This window comes from Passer montanus, unplaced genomic scaffold (assembly GCF_014805655.1).
Source record: "Passer montanus isolate IOZ18808 unplaced genomic scaffold, ASM1480565v1 scaffold24, whole genome shotgun sequence".
NCBI classification, from domain to species: domain Eukaryota; kingdom Metazoa; phylum Chordata; class Aves; order Passeriformes; family Passeridae; genus Passer; species Passer montanus.
Genome location: NW_024367037.1, coordinates 4931267 through 4949470, shown reverse-complemented (window position 1 = coordinate 4949470; position 18204 = coordinate 4931267). Strand labels below are relative to the sequence as shown.

At 39.2% G+C, this 18204-nt stretch overlaps 1 protein-coding gene across 1 annotated transcript in view; it reads left to right on the top strand.

Annotated features, from left to right (window-relative positions):
- Positions 1-10016, top strand: part of AHRR (aryl-hydrocarbon receptor repressor) — a 63781-nt gene extending 53765 nt beyond the window's left edge. Inside the window, exons 5-10 of the mRNA XM_039711115.1 lie at positions 120-246; positions 1708-1841; positions 3300-3499; positions 5180-5298; positions 6248-6389; positions 8897-10016. Coding sequence (XP_039567049.1) covers positions 120-246; positions 1708-1841; positions 3300-3499; positions 5180-5298; positions 6248-6389; positions 8897-10016 — 1842 coding nt within the window. The remainder of the gene's footprint in view (positions 1-119; positions 247-1707; positions 1842-3299; positions 3500-5179; positions 5299-6247; positions 6390-8896) is intronic.
- Positions 10017-18204: the final 8188 nt, after the last annotated feature.

Genomic DNA, 18204 nt, shown 5'->3' with positions numbered 1-18204 from the left:
TAAAGCTGCTCTGAAGGTGTCCTACGCCTGCCATGATTTTAAGCAAAGTATCAATCTAAAGATAAGTGGCTGCCCCCCTACAGTTACTAATTAACCGTTCCTTGTTGTAATTGTTTCAGACTGATGTAATGCACCAAAACATATATGATTACATTCACGTGGATGACCGCCAGGATTTCTGTAGACAACTGCACTGGGCCATGAATCCTCCCCAGATGTCAGGACAGCAACTACAGTCAGAAACAGGTGGGATTGTGCACGTTGATTGGAAACATAGGCACCACTGTACGGAGGTAGAATTGCATTCCACCTATGCCCATGTCAGTATCATCTCCAGTTAGATTCTTCACTGGAAAGATGCACAGTGGCCATTTATTTATATTATTGTCTCGGAGATGACATTTCTTCCTGATCCTGGGCATTTATAAGGTAGAGCGTGCCACTGGTGCTACAAAGTTGTTTCCTTTGCTTTTCTCTAATGTGCCTACACATGTATTCTTACATGCTCAGAATGAGCAGCATCAGTTCTTCATATTGCCAAAATTTTGTTGTCAACACATCAGGACATCAACAGTCCTCTCATTGATGCAAAAGGTTTCTGCACAGAATCACCATGGAAGTATCACTTTCTGCCATTTGTTTTCCCATGTAAAATGATGTAGTCAGGAGCCTTCTGAAGAGCAAATAGGTTCAGCAACGCACCTTTTCCTCTGAGGCTATACTTCCCTAGGATGGGAATTACATGCCTGCCCTCAAATTTTATCCTACATGAGCTATTAAGCTGAAATCACAACTACAGAACTTACAATCATGTTGAGATTGTTAACCTTATAAAGAATGATTGATCCCAGCAAAATCTATGCATTTCACCAGAAGGTGAGGTAGTAATTGAGGAAATAAATTGGGAGTATAATCACCAGGTGAGAGGGGAGAAACTTGCAAGAAATCCTTCAGAAACCTCTATGAAGTCCTCAGGAACACAGTTGTGAAACTTTGGTGGAATTTCTTGCATTTCTTGAAAAACAGTTTCTGTGTTTTACAGGAGTCTTATAAACTCCTTATATCCTTATATCCTCCTTATCTGAGGAGCTTTGAAAGATTTTGTAGGAAGTACGCAGGAAACAAGCAAAACAACGTGCACTACTACTTCAAACCATAAAATTTACAAATATTTGGAATTTTCATCCTAATGTATATTGTGGAGAACTTCAAGTCTCAAGTTCATAGTTTTGTATAAATACTTGTGTCTTTTGGGAAACATTTTAAAAAACTGCACTTGTACAAAAAAATCAAGGAGGTGCAACACCTGAACATTAGCTAATAATCTACTGCCCATTTTTTTGTTCTGTTTTTTTTCTACGATTGTAATTTTTCGTTATTTTGTTCTCCTGTCTAATGCATTTTCTGTGATCTGTGATCTCAAAACCAGCAACATCTGTTACCCTGTTTTGCATCATTAAAAATCACAAAAACTCAGGAAATAAAGTCCAAATTTCTGAAGAAACTCACCCGAATCCCATTGCAGAGCTTTAATTTTTCTTTTGTTAGAGCATGTGCAGATGTATCCATACATGACACCATTGAATATTCGCCCATCCATAAAGTAATTTTTAGCAATTTCCGTAACAGCTTCCTCAATTTGCTACAGAATATTTTCATTATTTCTTAGTGCGATCTGATATATGTTGCCTCCACTGTTGTTCCTAGGAGAAGAATATATTCTCAGTAAATTGTTCAAAGCACAAGAGAATGACAGCATGACAACAGATTATTCTTCCTTTTTAACTCGTTGTTTCATCTGTCGAGTTCGCTGCTTGTTGGACAGTACTTCTGGATTCCTTGTAAGTACAACTTCACTTAGATCACTGTAGGCATGACATTATACACTTTAATTACTTCATATGAAAAATTTTTCAACATAAATATTGTGGAAATCCATGGACAGGATACACTTTTCTTTTGCTGTCCACTGACAAGAAACACCTAGAATAATTATTAATATGTGTAAAGAATTATGGGAGAAAAGAAGGTTGTAATATTTGAAACTGGAAGACTTTAAAAATGTTTATTTTCAACAAGATCTGTCTTCAATTTGTACTGGGCATAGCGCAAGGGTGGCAAGTCTGAATTTCAACAATTAACATTTAAGCCCAAAGTATTTGCTTTAAGGAGAAAGAAAAATAATTATCTGTTGTCTCCTTTTGTGAAGAATCCTTTAATAATAAAACCCAGAATTAGAGAGTCTCTTGCATGATCCTACTAGGAGTCGTTCATTTCTAGAAATCACTTCTTCTCCATTTCCTTAGTAAAGACCAATGCTGTTTCTGCTTAGGGAAAACTCCAGCATGTGCAGAGAAAATGAAACAATCAGCATGAGACTGGGAAATGCAAGTTCTGTCTCAGATGCTCATTTGCTGGAAGGCTATGGTCTTGACAGCCATCATTTCTGCATCCCTGCTTTAATCTCGTAGCTCTGGAAAATGCCTAACTCAAACGGGCTGATTTTTCACTGGGCATTTTTTTGGTAGTTAATTTTTCACTGAGAGGCAGCAGCTTGCTATTAACTTGAACCCTGATCTCTGACTACACAGATACTTGAAGCAGGGATGGATGGTTCCTTCCAAGCTGTGCACTCTGTTTGTGGCCATCTTGGGCCTATTTTCCCCCTTGGTACCTGTCTGCACAACTCTTGGGTTGTGCCAGTCCTTATACTTCCCAAAGAAAGTGCAGAATAAGAGGACAGAAACTAAGAAATCCTCTTGCTAGAGAGAACAGAGCATGGAAAAATAATGGTTCCAGCTTCAGTGGGGTACAGAGGAAACAATTGTTTGCACCACTGTACGTGGCCCGTTTTGGCAAATAGAACGTAACACAGAACTTTTATTGCTGAGTACACAAGAGAGAAAAAACTCTCAGCCAGCCTCAAAAGCCTCATCTTACTGTTGATGCTACCTCCACCCACCTTCTCTCTGAAATGACATGGTTTAAATTAGATGAAGAAAATGAAATTCGTAGTTTTAATCGCTGATTCAAAACTGGGTTTGGTATTAACTGACACTCTCTCTAGGTTGTATTAGTATTTTAAATGTTTATACACTAAATACTTAAGTTGTTGGGTTTTTTCTTTTTTTTCTTGCCTTTTTTTTGTGGGGGATTTTTTTGTTTTGTTTTGTTTGTTTTTGTTGTTGTTGGTTTTTTTTTTTTTTTTTTTGGTTTGGTTTTTTTTTTTTTTTTTTGGTTTTTTTTTTTTTTTGTTTGGTTTGGTTTTTTTTGTTTTCTTTTGGTTTTCTTTATACCAGACAATGCAGTTCCAAGGCAAACTAAAGTTCCTCTTTGGACAAAGGAAGAAGTCCTCATCAGGAACAGTACTGCCACCTCAGCTGTCCTTATTCTGCATAGTGGTACCACTTCTCCTCCCTTCTGTGACAGAGATGAAGATGAAAAGCCTGCTTGTGAGAACAAAACACAAAGCTGATGATGCAGCAGCAGCAAACACAAAGTATTTATAAATTAATCTTTTGGTATTTAGTGAAGATTATGGGCTATTAAGCATGTAAAAACCACAAATTATGCTCAATATCTCTCAATTTTAAAACTCTTTCTTAGAAAAGTGAATAATTTATCTGGATTTACTATTGAATACAAAATAAATATAATACAATTACCATAATATAACATAATAGAGGGCAAGATGATGCAATATATTGTACTTTATTTATAATACATGTTAAGTAATATATTTCAATATACAAAATTTGATATTAGAAATGGAACATTAGGATATCTTTCTAACCTTCAAAAGTCACCAATGCAGTAAGCCACCTGTAAAAGTGGAAAATAAAAACTATTTTTACTGCAAGTTTTCTAATTTCAGTATCTTCTGCTAACACTATTATTTCAACTTGGGCATTTTGTTAACAAAGGAAAAGGAAAACTTCAGAAAGCTGAATATGTGTGTGTGTAGGGGCTGTGCTCACAAAGAGTTTAATGAGTTGTACTTGGTGTATGCATTTATCTTTCAACTGAAGTTTTACGAACACGTAAGATTACAATTGCACTAAATGGCTTGGGGGTGATCATTTGGTAGCAATCACAAAAGATCAGGACATATTGTGTTCAGACTCATCTCCTTCCTAACACTTATTTTTGTTACTCTTCTATGGCAGAATTTGTTGATGTTTGGGGCTAGGATCGTATTTTCCCTTATTTGCTTACACATAACCTTACAGTAATGAGTTCTATTGCTGTGAAGCAGAATGTTTGTCAGTATCACTGACAGTGCCATAATTTGGCTTTTAATTAGATTATGCTTGTGTATGTGTGGATTCACTATCCAGATGTATAATGTGGTTCTAGTACATACACCCTTTTGAGAAGAACTAAATTGCTGGAAGTCTGATATAGTGGACTATGCAGGCCTTTGGAATAGAGTTAGAAAGTCATTTCTATTTGCTAGTTTTTCCAGTGGCCCAGGTGAAATTAACTGATGGTCAGAATTGAGTTGCTAATAGAGAGATGCTTTACTACCTGACGGGACAGTGGCCAAAGATCTGACAAGAATGAAGCAACCATTTATCTTCAGTGTTTCCTTAGGTTCAGGCCTGAAGCATGGTAGCCAAGGATGGTGGGCAGATTTAAGCAGTCTTTTTTTTTTTCTTTCCCCTATAGTCTTAATGCAAGGAAGCATTTGTAATTCAGTATTACAGACAGTGCACCCTTTTAAAGCCCTGATTCAAGTATTTTCAACTAAAGATTGGAAGAAATACATCCAAATCATATGGTGCTTATTGCAAATTGAAGTTATGCCAGCTTTTAAATTCATTGCTGGTCACTGTGATGTACGTACCTCGAACGTAACTTGAATAGGAAGAGCAGAATATACATAGCATTTGTCTCAATTCCAGATGAAATTTATTTTTCCAGATATAGTAAGTCATGAACAGAATATTCCTAAACATAACTATTCCTCTTAATTGAATGCAGAACTCCAGTCACACACTAGCTAGAGCAACCAAATGATGCAGGAAAAAAATAATTATTTAGTGCTAGTTACTGTATACTTAAAACAAATGCTTTTGCTAATGGCCACCAGCTTGAAAGTCATATCTTTTAGAGTCTGTGACTCTACTGTGATGTCATTCACTGACAAGGAATTTTCCACATTTTCTCCCCTCTACAGCTACAGTTCAAAAGGCAGTTCAGGACTTTGTGAAGCAACAGAATTATATGGAAGAAACAATCACCATGAAGGTGCTGCCTTCACTAATGCATTACAGATTGCTGAAAACCAAATCAAAGGTATTGCTAAGTACTTCTAGATTATATACAGTTTATGGAAAAATAACCTTTTCTTTTCTCCTGCTAAGTTTTTCAGGTTTTGCTCCCAATTCTCTCCTTCTTCTCCCTAACACCTCTTCTTTTAAAAAATAAAAAAAAAAAAATTGTCAACCTCAAAAGATAGTGCAGAATAACTCTGTGATTTCAGAGTGGGTAAAAAATTTACAGAGAAATAAACAATCACGGTAAATAGTAAATAGTAAATAAATGGTAGTAAAAGAATACTCAATGTATGCTTGCCTGAAAGTGGCAGCATTGAATTTAGTAAGTTTATATGAAAATCCTGATAATTAATAATAAAATCTATTCCTCTTTGATGAAAACTGAAGGATATGTTACAAATGTTAGTTTTCCCCAAAGATTAGAAAACAGAGGAAAATTAGAATGCATTGTCTTTAAAACTCATGATGTGCCCACAGCTTTGACTCATGCTTTTCCAGTGTTTGGCTGTGGAAAAATTATGAGAGTCTAGGCGCTAGTTCAGATTTTACAATGGATAAAATTTTGATGGTAAGTCTACCCCACTGTGCAACTTCTTCTTGAGCGGACTTGTACTCATCCTTCTGTCATATCTGCTGGAAATCTTTACTATCTTTAAAAATCATTCCTCTTTTACAGGTCCATTTTTCATGAACATTTTTTTGTGGGTTCTACAACTACTGGGATGAAAATATTAGAAGGAATAACTATTTCTGTAAAATCCTTAGTTACAGTTTAAGTGTCTCACTAGGCTTTTCAAATTTTAGTTTTAAGATGTAATTTGCTTCATTTTGTGACATATTTTAGTTTGTACCTTCCTATGCTGATGCTTCTAGAGAAACAATGAAATCTTTGAATGTTTGCAGTTTAGGTAGCAAAAAATAACTTAATACTGCTTGTATTAAAATCTATTTTCTTTTAAATTATATAGCAAAGAATAATGGAGAAAATGGCATTTCTCTAGTGAAAGTACAAACAAATGAAGATCACTGGGTCTGGGTTCAAGCTAACACTCAACTTCTGTATCGAAGTGGTTGTTCAGAATATGTCCTTGCCCAACAGCAAATGTTAAAGTAAGTATATTTTCCAGTACCAAAGAAAAAAAAATAGGAAAATGAATGCATTCTTTTTCTATGAAATCTTTCAAAGGGCTGTAGTGACCTAAGAGAAGAGCTGAATGAGAAAAATTTAGTTTACATATTATATGGAAATCTATTTTTGTCTTGGAACATGTGAAATGGCAGTTACAATCCTAAACAATATTTATTTTCTGCCTTCAGCCTTTTCTTCTTCTGAAGTTGAGTATGCATATACATTAACACAGAAATAAATTACTTGATTATTAATATTTGTCTTTCTTGGACAAAAAAAAATATAATTTGGGTTTTGATTTACATTGCAGCTGAAAATCTAGTGTCCTAGTTTTTCTGCTCATCAGCATTTGACTATGTTGAGCTTTTTTTTTCCTTCATGTGAGACAGTTGAGCTGATGTTTACAGCTGTGTATGTGCAACATAACCTAAAGAAGGGTACTCATGTTCATTGGATGCTTGTAGACAGATACATCTAGTTGTCTGTAGGCTCAGACGCGGAGTAACTAATCTCGCAGTAAACTAATCTCACAGATTTGCATTCAGAGAGGAATTTTTGGATGTGTTTTACCCTTTCCTCTCAAGTGGGCTTTGCATCCTTCTCTCATGGGACTGTCTGTTCCAGTTCCTCTGGGCCTTGTTGGAAGTATCTCTTCAAGCTGGTCTGAGGGAAGAGACAAGAGAGCGGACTCAGTGGGCAGGGACAGGAGTTTTACGTAGCCACCATCTGCCCCGTGTTAAAAATGTGGCTGTTATCCCAGATTTTTTCCTTCAGAATGCCTTGCAGGTGGAAGAAATACATGAAAAAAGTCTTTGCACTTCTAGAGTAGCTATTCCTTGCAGGCAGTGTATCTCCTAGGATCCATATGAATAGCAGGGGAGCTCTCACCTGAGGATGCTGGAACTTTTTACCTTTACTAGGACGGCACAAACATCATCTTGCTGTGTCAGGGAATTAATTTCTATTAAGAAGCAGATTAAAAGGGGCTGTTTCTTTTATTAGTTTCTCTACTTCAACATAGTTTTTGTGCAATTAAACATGTTTATTTAGTTACATTTTTGCTTTCAGAGGTTAAAATCCTTCCTTTGGGCTTGATGGTTCCCACAGACTGAAGTATTACAAGAGCTGGCTTTAGTGATTATATTCAGTTCTGCCTTAGTCTGCAATAGATTTTGTATTTGCTACAACTTCTTTGGTTGTTGTTGTTAAAATGTATGCTGTCTTCCAGGAAACACAGATTCTTTTGGAGAATTTTCACTGGATACTATTTCACTGTAAAATTCTTCATTTGGGGGTTTAACTTTTTTTGACTATTGCATTTTGTTCAGCCTGTGCTTTCCAATTTGACCATTTTTTGAGAAGCATGTTCTGCAGAAAACTTTTATGAGACTATTTGCATGCCAATCCTGTCAATAATAAGAATATTTAGTAGAGGACTGAAAATATTTAATGCCTCAAAATATAAAAAAGAGAGAGAGAAAATATTGTTCTTTCATGGTGTACATTATTAGTGGGACATTCTCTCTTTGTAACAACACGGACTCCCTCTACTGGAAAATCCTTTTCTTGCACATTGATTCAATACCCAAGGAAAAAGTTCTAATGTGAACTAAGAAAAAGCCTTCTAAACCCCTCAGTAGCTCTTCAGGTTTTCCTATGCAGTTTCCTATTGAGATGTCTGCTTCTTTCTTGGAGATGCATGAGGTGGTTTCATGGCACTTGACCCCACAGAGTTGGGAATCAGCACTTAAAATCACAGGATTTGGACCCAGTTCTGAAAACAGCTGCTTTGGGCATGGAAGTGCTCAGGCAACACTCTCTGCCAGTGTTCTTCTTCAATGCTGAGTACTTCAGCTGGAGGTCATGGAAAATTAATTCACTGGCCATCTTAGAAAACAAAAGGCAACATAAATTAAGTTAGACATATAAAACAAACATACACTCAATATGAACATCTGTGACTATTTGGTTATTTAATTTGGGCACTTTATTTCCTCTCAGCTCAGAAATGTAAGACTCACACAGCTGTCCCTCAAATCTCTCAGATCAGAAAGCTCTTCTTTGTCCAAATAACTCTTTGTTAACAAAATATATCTAATTTAAGATACTACTTGTATTTTATCTCTCGAATTTTCTACCCACAAATATTATTTAGAAATATTTTAAGGGAAGAACAAAAGCACAAGAGAATTACTGTAATGTACTAAAATTTTTAGGTTCTTTATTGAACTCTGTGCCTGAAATGGAAGAACAATGCATGAATTCAAATGAAGCAATGCCTCAGAAAGTTAGCTGCGCACACACATTGACACCCAGATGCGGGGACACTCTTTTGTTCTCTCAAGCAAATGCAAAGATTATGTGCACAAGAGTGTGAGAGTCCCATATTGAGGACAATATAGGGCTTGTAATGCACTCTGTATCCCAGAAAACAACCATTTAGAAACCTCTGATTGACCTGACTTCTTTTTTCTACTGTTATTGAAAGGGAAGAAGATGAACAGCTGAAGATACTAAGTGGTTTTGCCAGTTTAAAAGGAAACCTGGAGGGGCTTTCCTACAACAGTGCCATTGAAACTCTGGGCCAGTGGAAGCATCTTAACTGGGCAGCAGTGAAGAATGAACAAGATAATGTAAAAGTGAAGTTTGAGCCTCATACTAATGGTGAGTGTTTTATGCAAGAGGAACCTCTCAGTTCTAACACATCAGTTTTAGGCATTCAAAACAACTGTACCACAAACAGTAGCTGGGCTTTAAGAAACTCCAGTTCTTGTTCTATGAGCCAGAGAATGAGCACATGTCCAAACAGGAGAGGTGGATCATTCTACAACAGAGACCAAAATTTTTTAAATTTGGCATCAACTTGTCCTTCCCACTGGGGGAACACAGAAAACGGCCAGTCTTACTCGGGGCTCCAACAGCGCTGTGCAGAGAACTATGCGCCAGACCATCTGAAGCTGCAGAGACCACTGACATCCTCAGAGCCTCTCTATGACACAGCCATTCCCTTGGAGATGCCCATCAAAACGGAGTATGACTCTGACTCTGAAAACATTGCCGATAACTACCTGCTTTCGCAGAGCCGAGCCTGGCTGGATGAGAGCGGCCCGGTGAGAAAGCAGGTGCCCAGCTATCCCAGCAGAGTGCACCTCAAAACAGAGCCGGACCTCTGCCAGCCTGCCCTGCCTTGCCAGAAGCCAAGGCACTGCCTTTACACACCCCATAACTGGCAACGCATCATAGCAAATCATCCCAATAGCCTGAACTTGAACCGAGCTGGCAAGGCTTCGCGGAGCAAGGAGGTGGCCCCCTTTTGCCCTCAGAACTCCTCTGTGTGTTTGGAAAGCGTGCCCGACCTGCCACACACAGCTTGCTACAGCCACTTCTACAGCCCCGGCCCAGGGGAGGAGAAAGAGCAGGTTAATGAGGTGTTCAAAATGCCATGTGAATTTAAAAATCCCTGCTTGGTTCAAGCAATCAAGCGTGAGCCCCTGGATTCTCCACCATTGTCCAACAGTGGACAGAACAGAGTACACGCAAGCTTCCCTGAAAATACATTAGCAGGTCTTGTGCCTCATAAAACCACTGAATGTACATTTTTGCAATAGATTTTATAACATTTGAAATATTTATAATGCTAAAAGCAAGAAGTTGTAGACTCTCTTCCAGTTGAGTTAAATGATTTACTAAAATCAAAAGCCAGTGGAAAGATTTTGAGAGTGTGTGTGTGCGTGCACCTGTGTGTGAAAAGAAACAGACACAGGTACACACAGCCTACTCCCTGCTACTGCCCTTCTTTTAGTGATCTTTGGAAAGAGGAAAGAAAGACAAAACCTCAGGCACAGAAAAATAATCATTACTTGCTGCACAGGTATACCTGATAATTTTTCCTTATCACCTTTCCTCTCTTGTCTACAGTTCATTAGCAAAGTCTAGCAATTTCTGTTTCCTTTGTTCTGTTTGTTTTTCTCAAGCTGATGTGATGCCTCTGTGCAAATCAAAAATGTTTATGGTCTTTAGTATGGTCAGTTTACCATAAGAGTTTTTGTTTTATAATTATTTTTCTACTCTTATAAGAAGGATCAGCTATTCCTTCATCCCAGCATTAAATTAATGGCAATAGGAAAGGGCTTCCCAACACAACTTTTTAATTTAAAAGGACCACATAAGTAAAAACAACTACTTGCATAAATGAATTAGAAATTATTTTGCTTCAAACTGAAGTTATTCCTAAGTTTCTTGACAATATTATTGTTTTAGAATCCATATTTTTACATTTCATTGCCATCAGCCTTTCATGTCGCTGCTGAAAGACTGAACAATGGGATGCAATCTACTTCTATAAATGAGTTACAAAATGCTGATAAGTGTATGTGAGAACAAAGTATTTCTCTGATTATTTTCCTTGCTGTTACTTGTGATGTCAACAAAGGAAATGCACTTTTTTACTTGATAGTATTTTTCGACTGATAGCAGCTTGTTAGATATCATCACCCTACATCAAAACCAAACCCCATATTATTTCAAAAAGATCCTAGTTTCAATCCCAAAAGAAACCCTTAATCTCACTGAGAGGTGGATGGATACCTTTCAAGAGCACTTTAGTGCTTTTGAAAACAGTGTATACTTTTCTTTGAACCCAGACAGTAATGTGTTTCTGCAACAACAACAAAAAAAATAAAGTTATATTTTGGGTTTTGTTATTGTTGTAGTTTGACTCCTGCACTAACTTTTGTTTTAAAATTGCACTATTTCAATGTATATCCACTTCACCTATATAACAACCACATCATTTAAAAAAACAGCTTAAATGTATGTATATGTGCTTTTTGAAATAAGCCCTGTAATGAATGTCTTCTTTTTCAAAATGTTATAAATAATGTCTTCCTTTATCTGTTCGTCACGAAGGGCATGGCTTTACATGCCAGATGAGTGGTGTAAAATTCTCCCAAATGCTTTAAATATGTGGGATAAGTGAAGTTTTCAGGTTGTGCAATGGTTCTGCACCTGGGAGGATGCTCTTCTCCACGAAGACTGACCATCTCTTCTGATGGAATTTACTGCCTGTACATTAGAGTTGGCAGGTGTAAAGATATTAATTCTCTGCATGTTAGTGCTTATGAACTGTGGTATGAAACGCTGCACACTGGACAGTAAAGAGGGGCAACAAAATCTCACTGTATCTTGGCTTAAATCTGTCATAGTCCAGCTGACCATATTCAAGCCATGAGAATGTTTCCTTTTTTGTGTCCGAGGTACATCAGCTCCCTGTTGGCCATGTGCTGCCTCTGGTTTGAGACAGTCTTGATATCCTTGCTCTAATACTCCTACCAGTGGTTGCAATGCAACATCAGACCCCGTTCTGAAGTGAGACCACAGTGGTGGAATTTACACAGCTCTCCAGTACACCACTGTCCACATCACATAAACTCAAGCCAAACTCAAAAATTCTTGTGGGCAAGCAAACTTATTCCTCATGCAGAGTGAGACTGCCATAAATCAGTGTCGCTGCACAACCTCTGCCTCACTGATTCACTATCTGCATGGTTACAAGCAGCAGTTCTTTAGACCCTCACAGAGTTGCTGTCATGGTCCTTTGCTTGGCGTGCAGCAGTGGCACTGGAGAACTGTGCTGGTGCCAGACACGACTGTGTGCCTCAGAGCTGTTCCTAGGGCTGCGCTATGAACCCTGCAATATTCTCCGGTCCAGCTCCTTGTGCAGCTGCCTGGCAGAAACCAGGTGATGGGGAGACAGGGTAGTGTGGGAGCCCATGGCTGGGGGCAAGTGGAGAACACACCTGCATGACCTCTGACAAGCTGCTTGTTCAATTCCACACTTGGAATCACTGTCACACCCCTCTGAATGAGAGTACCTGGGCTTGGTTTCAGACTGCCTTACACTTTCTCACATCATTTGCATTGATGAAGTGTGACTGTAAAACACTTCCATCTTCATCTGGACATGCTGATGCCATTTTGCACAATGGGAGTGGTTACACTAGGTGCAACTCTGTAGAGGACCGTGTCACCAAAAGCCTTGTCTGTGCTTAGAAATACCACCTGCTGTGACTGTATCAGCCAGGTCTCTGAGTGCAGAAGTAATTTGTACTAATAATGGAAATTCTCTAAAGTTCTCCCTGTTACAAAATTAATTATTTTCTTGTTGACATAAATCTATCTTCTCTCAGACTTTCCTGGCACATATCAGTTGGAATTATTTTTCTCATGTTTCCAACAAACCCAGACACATTTTACACATCTTGATCAATATCATAGTGGTAGGCGAAGCTTCTGCATGTAAGGGAATGCAATCTGACACATGAGATGTAATGGGCTTCTAGGTGGATGGAAGAATGTGTGACTCAAAAGTGAGATGTCACCTTCTGACTCCTGCTGTGTAAATGCAGTCATGTTTGTTTCCTTGTTATTCCACAAAGTCTGAAGCCAAGAAAAATACACTTATCCTGTGCATCACATTTTATTTTGGCCCACTTAATTTGTGGATGAGTTCTTATTTCAGGTCTCACATGAAAAAATGTGGTATCAGTAGAATTATTTCCAGTCTAAACTGTCACCCATGCAGTACAGCAATCTCCCAAGAACGAGGCTTATGAAGAGATCAGCAGTTTATCCTCTTTTTGGACAATTGCTAACCATTGTTGGTAGTAAACAAAGACCAGTTCCTTCTAAGTACTTAGAAAGAACAGAGGAAATAAATGCTTAAAATAATCTCTTGCCATTTGTGTTTAAGGCATAGATCTGCCTTCAACACCTGATATGTGCTCTGGATCAAGTGACTGAAACCTGACATTGCACTGTAGCCTGATAAATGACCACAGATTTAATCTTATACACCCTTTTTGTGTGCGGACATTAATGACCCCCTGGCACTGACCAGTAAATGGGATGAAAGACAGAGCAGTTCTTTAAAATGGTTACATTTTCTTAGTGGTTGTTGCTGCTTTGGTATTATTCTAAAAACTAGTACTGAGAAGTAGGGTTTAGGATCTTTTCAGTCACTGGTGTTTAGCTTTTAGCCTTAATGAACTGGTATTTGTGTCCCTTCAGCACAGCCCTAAAGTCTATTTTAGGAGCTTTCCAATGCATTTATTGTAGCAACAATAAAAAATTATTCTTGTAGAAGAATTGCCTAGTCAAATGGTTGCCTAATAGGAACTTGGAGCACTCAGGCTGAAAGAAATGCCTTGCTGATAATAGCATTCAAATGTCCTCAGCCATAAACCCTCCAGAGGTTGAGACAGAATGGACTCATGAATTCTCTGATCTTTGGGGAGGGTATATCTTAGTATGGAAGGTGAGCAGTTCTAAATGTTGTGAGAAGGTGTCACCCCCTGGGATGTTACTTGGTCCACATGGAGCAGAGACTATTATCAGTGCTAAAGCTGCTGATGGAGGTTTTGACTTTGCTGAGAATGTGACCTGATTTCAGCTGCCAGTGCACAGCTGCTGAGCACCATACAAATGCTAGTCCAACACCATTGAAAGCTACTACTTTTACTGAGAAACAACTTGATTTAAGCTAGGGGTAAGCTTGAACACCAAAAAGAGTAGATTTTCCGGCACTTAAATAGTGACTGAAACTGGGGCAGACCTCCACTGAAGGTAACACTATAAATAATTTACATTGATGTTAAAGTCTTTGGATACCAAAGTAAAGCTTAATTTCAAAAGTTCTGAGTGAGGGCAGCACTGTGTGAGTGGTAAGCTTGTTTCAGTTACCCTGGGTTCGGAGATTTAACAAGGGAAGTGAAAGATTAAGGGACTCTACCTAAATTCACTGTAGGAAAGACTAACTTCCTACTCTTTGATTGTAACATATTAATGCAAAGTTTAAGTCTCTGGTTTAGCCACCTTTTATTGGAACAGTCATATATTCTTAAAGTGCTTACATCTGAGTCTGCTCTGGACAGTACAGGGTAGTCTGACATTCAAACATCAGTCAGTTCAGTAAGACTTTGGGTTCTGATCCTTTGATATAGTATTGAGATAGGCATGTGCAATTCTTCTGGAAATTGCTAACGCTTACATTACTTCAGAAGAAAGAAGCTGAAGCAAGGAATATTCTGTGGGATAGGATCAGCTTCTGCTGCCTAGAAGCTTTTCTTAACTCTTTCTGTTGAAGCCATACTGGAACTTAATAGGACAGCCTCACCCACTGTAGTTATTTCAGGAAACCCATTATTTTGTCATAACAAGGTGTTAGGTTTTAATTAAAATAGTTAAAAGCCATAATTTCCCCTACGTATGAATACATATATTGCCTTAGGTAGTGTTAAAAAAATTAACAAACTTATTTTCTTTCATTTCAGTGTCACCTAACCAAGAAAACCAGCCTCAGAATGACAGGGGTGTAGACACATTCTATTTCTTCTTGTCTTCTCTATCTGCTCGTTTTCTCTCTTTCTCTCTACTCTCTTAGGGTGTAAACACTCAAAATGGAAATACTTTTCTTATCATACTGAGACAAAGATCCTAAATCTAAACTAGACTGTAGAAAGTTTCTCACTAGAACAGGAGTTTCTTTTTTTGTCTTCAGGAGAATTTTCTTTTAAATCTAGCCAAGCCCTATGAGAAATTGTGGGTCACAACTGAAAGAGGTGCTGCAACATGTAGAGGGCAGGAGATTGTGCAGGTGGCCACACTCAGGATGCAGTCACAAAATTTTGTCCACTTGAAGGAGATTCATACAAAGGGCTGCACCCAGTAGCTAACGTTCACAGGCACTACCACCCTGACAAACAGATCTTTGTCACTTTTCAGGGGCATCTGGCGTGTTCTTGTCAATTTGTTCTTGTCATTACATTTCCCTGTCGTGCTATCAGAAATGCCTCTGAACAAAGTCATCATAAACACACAAAGTCCTTTTAAAAAAACCAACCCAAACATCTGGAGATCCAAGCACTTGCTTGTGCTTAGGCAAAGATGTTCTTTGAGTTGTAGTTTGGAAGGAAAGTGAAAAAAAAAAAGACAAATTTTGGGAAGAGAAAAGATATAATGCCATCAAGGTGTAATTATTCTGTGACTGTAGCATTAATTTTTCATCCACAGAAAAATTCTGTGGTCTGAAATCACATCCTCTTTTTTCTTCCGTGGAACTGATTCTGTAACTTTTCAGGTTAAAAATAATTTCTTGAAAACAAGGATTGAGTAACTTCAATGCTAAGATGCATTTCTCAACCAGACTGAAAACATCATTCTAGGAGGCATGAAGTGCTCCTGCTCCTTTCCTGGGGCTACTTTCCCAAACTGTGGCAAATTCAGTGTGTGCATTAACTCTCTTGCTGCTGGGAATTGTGCACTTGATGCTCTAATTATGCAGTCTGAAGTTTTTAAAGATTTCCTTGATGCAACAGAGCTCAAGGGACAGCTCCATGTTCATATTTGTAGTGGTAGAATTATGGTAAACAAAGACGTGGCAGAAAGCAATAGAAAGATCATCAGCTGCTTGGCTAGTCTTATTAATTGTATTTCAGCAACTAAAAGGCATTTTAAAAAAATCTGGTGAAGTTCTGTTCTAGAGCTCCTAATTTTGCACCACAGGAGGGTGTGAGCTCTCCCTTCTGAACTTCTTTTTTGTCCTTCACTTTTTTTTTTTAAGGTTTTGAACCATGTGTATCCTCCCCGTGTTGATTTAAAATGTGAAATGAGGAGAGGCAAGCATCAACTGTTGTAGGTTTTTTTTTGTTTTAATTTTGTCTTTCTAGAAAGAACTTCAAAAAGGCAAAAGTTATCTCAGTTCTCAGTAACAGTATTCAGTTTTGTTTCTACTCTCACTACAGCTAAGAAGATTCTTCCTCTGCACGGTCAACAAACTTCCCTCTTCCGAAAGGGTTCTTCCTCACACCCTCTCCTCCCTGAATTCCCTCTTAACAAAACCAAAGAACACTTTCTTCCTTAAAGGCAATTCCCTTTTCCTCCTCTACCTTTTCCACCTTTTTGATTGCACAGGGTGGTACATTTTGGTCTCCGTCCTTTCTGTTTTCTGTATCTGTAGCTTTATTTCTACTTTAGGCATACTTCAAAAGTTTTGCCACAAGAACAGTGTTAGGCAGAAGTGCAATCCCTCATTTCTCCCTGCTCTTTAATAAGAATGGAGGTACTTATTGATAACAGCTGTATCCCCAAAACCAGAAAAAAGGTCACTCTGCTGGTGAAACATCCTCTTTTCAGGAGTCTGTACTGCCAGGAAACCCCAGCTGCCACCAACAGTTTAGTGCTGCAAAGTATACATGTAATGCCAAATCCTTTTTTCCTTAGATATGGTCTCGCTTTCAAAAAATCAAGGAATTAATTTTCTCATTTTTTGCTTCTTTTATTTTTTTCTACATGTTTATTCTTTCACTGTGCAACTGCATTTTTAATTTGCAATTTTTAATTTATTTTTTTTAATTAAGAAGGGTATGGAAGCATTACATAACATGTACAGTAGGGTGTTTTCAATTAGTCCATTTTAGATTTTGAGATTAGAACCACAAATAATGATCAAGCATTTTAATGTGACTCCCTGTAAAAGACTGACTGTTACAGAAATGTCCAGGTACCAAAAACATCATCACCAAAGGGGTATAATGTGCCATTACACTCCACTTACAGTCCAGGATTAAAAGTGCCATTCCTGCTTCTCCTGAAGTGGAGGACAAGACTAATTCTAAGCAATCTGGTCTGGTGGAAGGTGTCCCTGCCCATGGCACGGGGATTGGAACTGGATCATCTTTAAGACCCCTTCCAACCCAAACCATTCTATGGTTCTATGATTAACAAACAGTAGCATGGAGATCTACAAACAGTTTTGGCCTATCTGGCACTCCATTATTCCCCAAAACCCTTCTGGGGAGAGTGTATTTCTGGAGAGAACACTGCAACCACCCCACACCATTTGGAAATGTACCACACGATGCAGGTCACGCCTGCACTGGGGCACAAGACAGAGGCACGAGTGCTGCCCATCTGGGGAGATGAGCAGCAGATGCACAGGAGTACCCCGGGTGCCATGGTATATCACTGATACACCTGCAAAAGGAATTGGGGCTGGTTCACAGCAGGCAGTGACCTGTGGATCTGACGTTCTGGCATGTTGTTTGAACCCGGTGCACTTTTCTGTTGTGTCCTGTACTGTCTCCTCAGCCTGCTTTTAGAAGGAACTTTTAAGCGTACTTCTTAAATTATATTTTACATTTATTACCAGGCAGAAGCGTAAAGCCGAGACATTTTAAAATAAAATGTTTGCATTTAAATTAAAGCCGCTGCTGCTGTGTTTCTTGCCCCTTCCCCTTAGGGGCCCAGGAACGCCCAGCACTCCCTGGCCTCGACTGCTTCCAGCATTCCCTCTGAACTTGTCCCAGCACTGCCCACCCGGCCCCCTCCTGGATTTGTCCCAGTACCCACGCCCAGCCTGAACTGGTCCCAGTGTCCATCCTAAAGAGGTCCAGGCACCCAAACCGGTCTGAACTGGTCCCAGTAGCCTCTCTTGGCCTCAACAAGGACCAGTATTCCCCTGAACTGGTCCCAGCATCCTCTCGGGAACGGCTCCCGGGGTTCCCCCTGGACCGGCCCACCATCCCTCCCGGCCCGTTCCCAGCGGCCGCTCCCGGTTCCTCCCTCCCGCCAGGGGGAGCCAGGCCGGGGAGGGGGCGTGGCCTGAGCATGGGGGCGTGGCCTGCTGCCAGGCGCGCGGCACGACGCTGGCTCCCCATTGGGCGAGGCGAGAGGCTGGCTGCCCGCCAATGGCCGCCGGCCTGGGGGCGTGGCTGCGGCACGGACGGAAGTGACGAGCGC